Source organism: Carlito syrichta, unplaced genomic scaffold (assembly GCF_000164805.1).
Source record: "Carlito syrichta isolate Samal-C Ts95f unplaced genomic scaffold, Tarsius_syrichta-2.0.1 Scaffold311851, whole genome shotgun sequence".
Classification (NCBI taxonomy): Eukaryota; Metazoa; Chordata; class Mammalia; order Primates; family Tarsiidae; genus Carlito; species Carlito syrichta.
The window spans coordinates 5674-8822 of NW_007255947.1; the positions used below are offsets into that span (position 1 = coordinate 5674).

The 3149-nt window shown below is 58.0% G+C and overlaps 1 protein-coding gene across 1 annotated transcript in view; it reads right to left on the reverse strand.

Annotated features, from left to right (window-relative positions):
- Positions 1–3149, reverse strand: part of PLEKHG2 (pleckstrin homology and RhoGEF domain containing G2) — an 11329-nt gene that overhangs the window by 4623 nt on the left and 3557 nt on the right. Inside the window, 5 exon segments of the mRNA XM_021718129.1 lie at positions 1178–1378; positions 1578–1715; positions 2073–2223; positions 2457–2503; positions 2603–2669. Of these exon segments, the coding sequence (XP_021573804.1) occupies positions 1178–1378; positions 1578–1715; positions 2073–2223; positions 2457–2503; positions 2603–2669 (604 nt within the window).

Here is a 3149-nt window from a genome sequence, read left to right on the forward strand (position 1 = left end):
AAAAAAAAAAAAAAAAAAAAGGCTGTATACTTGGTCTCCTTGTTCCCTTTTGACCTCTTCCAGCAGGCTGGGCTCTGTTCTCTCCCTCACCAGACCCCTCCCCGCCCTCATGAAGATGGGCTCCTCCCCTCCCATTTCCCATGACACTTGTCTCAAGGGGCACACCCAAGCCCTCCTCCCGAGGGCCTCATCTCATCACTACTTCCAAGACCCACTAGCCCCACCCTGCCCATTCTTTTTTTGTTTTTTGAGTTGGAGTCTCACTCTGTCACCCAGACTGGAGTGCAGTGGCTTCTCCCGGCCACCGCAGCCTCAACCTGCTGGGCTCTGGCGATCCTTCCGCCTCAGCCTTCCAAGTAGCCGGAATTACAGGCACGCGCTACCACGCCCGGCTGATTTTTTGATTTATTGTAGAGATGAGGTCTCGCTGCCCAGGCGGGTCTCGAACCCGCAGGCTCAGGCAATCCACTCACCTCAGCCTCCCAAAGGTGCGGGATTACAGGCTGAGCCACCGAGCCTGGCTTTTTTTTTTTGGAGTCAGAGTTTCACTCTGTCACCCAAGCTGGAGTGCTGCGATCATGGATCACCACTGCCTCGACCTCCTGGGCTCAGGCAATCCTTCTGCTTCAGCCTCCCGTGTAGCTGGGACTATAGGCATGTGCCACCACATCTGGCTTATTTGTTGATCTTTTTTTTGTTTTTAAAGAACAGTTTATTTAAAAGTAAATTGTGTTGATTTCTTTCTAAGAAAGAAAAGTTTATTTAAAAGTAAATTAAAGAGAGAAAGAGAAGGAAGAAAGAAGATTCACCTCCCCAAGGTGGGGGAGGGGACCAAAGCCAGGAAGCATGGTGACAGCCATGGTTCAAAGAGCACATGGCCACACCAGACTCTAGCAAGGCAGTGGCCCAATTGTGTTGATTTTTTTGTAGAGACAAAGTCGTTACGTTGCCCAGGGTGGTCTTGAACTCTGAAGCTCAAGCAATCCTCCCGCCTCAGTCTCCCAAAGTGCTGGGATGACAAGCTTGAGCCACTGTGCCCGGCCCCATTCTTGAAGTCCAGAAAATGTAGCCCCTTTAAGTTGGGTTGCCCCCGGCCCTCCCCTTTAGGCATATAGGCACAGGTATGTAGACTATTTTGTAGATGCTATTCCAGCCCCACCTCCATCCCCAAACTCACAAAGATGTGGCCTTTGTAGGTATATTCTGGCCCCCGGCGCTTGGCCACCAGCAGCATCCGTGAGAACAGGAAGAGCAGCCGCTCACTTCCTCGAAGCCGGGGGCCGCCCCCTCCGCCACCTCGGAACGCGCCCTCCAGCACCAGTTCACCGAAAGCACTGAGCTGCGGGCCGGTCCAGCCACCCAGCCTCCGCTCCACTTCCTGCCGGGACCCGCCAGGTGCGCCAGGCACAGAGACAAGCATGGGTGGGTGGCAAACAGATACAAGCCGAGACTTGGTTTAGCAACGGGGATCAGCTGTCCAGGCCCACCCCCCAGGGCTGCCTCGGAAGCACTGACCCCCAGTCCCAAGCCCTCTCGTTCACTCCCTCATCCGGCCAGCCCCAGCCCACCCGGGCCACCTGGAGGCGCGCGGCATGTTCCTGCTTGCGCTTCATGTCGTTGATGTACCAGGCCACCGCTGTCATGGACACAATAGCTTCCTCCACCACCTCGCGACCCCCAGAGCCTGGGCCCTCTGCCCAATGCTTCCCTAGTTCCTGCCAGGCAGCAACCAGGCACACAGGGAGGAGAAGAAAAGCAGAGAGAAGGAGTAACAGAGAAACACAGGAGACAGAACAGAAAGGTGGGGGCAGAGATGGAGAAAGACGAACAGGTAAGACAGAGAGTAGAATCAGCTGGTGCCAGTTCCCCCTGTTAGCAGACCCTACACCCAATGCTGGCCCGGTTCCCAGGGACCAGATGCCTCCCCAGGTGTGAAGCCTGGCACAGAGAGGCAGAGGATGCCTCCTCGGGCCTCGCCCGCCTCGTGGCAGGTCCAGCCTCCAGATACACAGAAGATGGTCCACAGAGAGGACCGCGCCCCCCCCCCGCCAGGCCTTGGGGCTACAGCGGACCTGCAGCAGCAGATGGTACTTGAGGATGCGCTGAACAGGTTTCAGCAGGAAGCTCTGCAGGGGCAGCGAGTGGTGGAGCTGGGCCTGGCGCTCCTGCAGCCACAGGGCTGCCGGCGGAGACAGAGACAGCTCCCGCAGCAGGGCCAGGGAGCTGGGGACACAGCACAGGTCGGCAGGGGCTGGCAGCTCCCCGTGGGCAGGGCAGGGGCTTGGGCGAAGGGAGTGGCCACGGCTCGGAAATGGTCGGGGCTGGGGGCAGTTAGGGAGGGGCCGGTGGCTGTCAGGATCTGGCCGGGGTCGGAGCTGTGTGGGGTGGGGGGGGGGAGACAGGTTGGCTTCAGCTTGTGGGCACGACCTGGGACCCAGCAGGGGCTCCCCCCTCACCTCGGGTAGTTCATGCAGTACAAGGTGTAGATGTCAAAATCCTCGCTCTGTGGGTGACATGGGTGTCAGGGAGGCCCCAGGTCCCAATGACCCCCTTTCAGCCTGCTGTCCCCCTACGCAGCCCCCATGCCTGCCCCTCCACTCACCCTCTGCACAAAGCACTCGGCAATGCCTCCGGCGCTACTGCTGCCCTCCAAGTCCTCCAGGAGCTCACTGTGGGGGGAGGGGAAGGGTGAGGACTCCGCACTGCCTCCCAAATCCCCTCGGAAGAACTCCAGGAAGCAGATACCCCAAAAGTCTCTGGGGCTGGGGGCTTGCTGATTGCTAGGCCCTTTTTCTTTTTTTTTGAGTTGGAGTCTCATTCTTGTCGCTCAGGCTGGAGTGCAGTGAGTGGTATGTTCACGGTCACCACAGCGTCGACCTGCTGGGTTCAGGCGATCTTTCCACCTCAGTCTTCCAAGTAGCTGGAACTACAGGTATGAACCACTATGCCCGGCTAGTTTTTGTGATTTATTGTGGAGATGAGGGCTCACCAAGTTGCTCAGGCTGGTCTCGCCCAGACTGGAGTGCAGTGGCCGCTTCCGGCGATCCTTCCTCCTCAGCCTTCTGAGTAGCCGGAATTACAGGCATGCGCCTACCATGCCTGGCTGATTTTTTGATTTATTGTAGAGATGAGGTCTCGCTGCCCAGGTG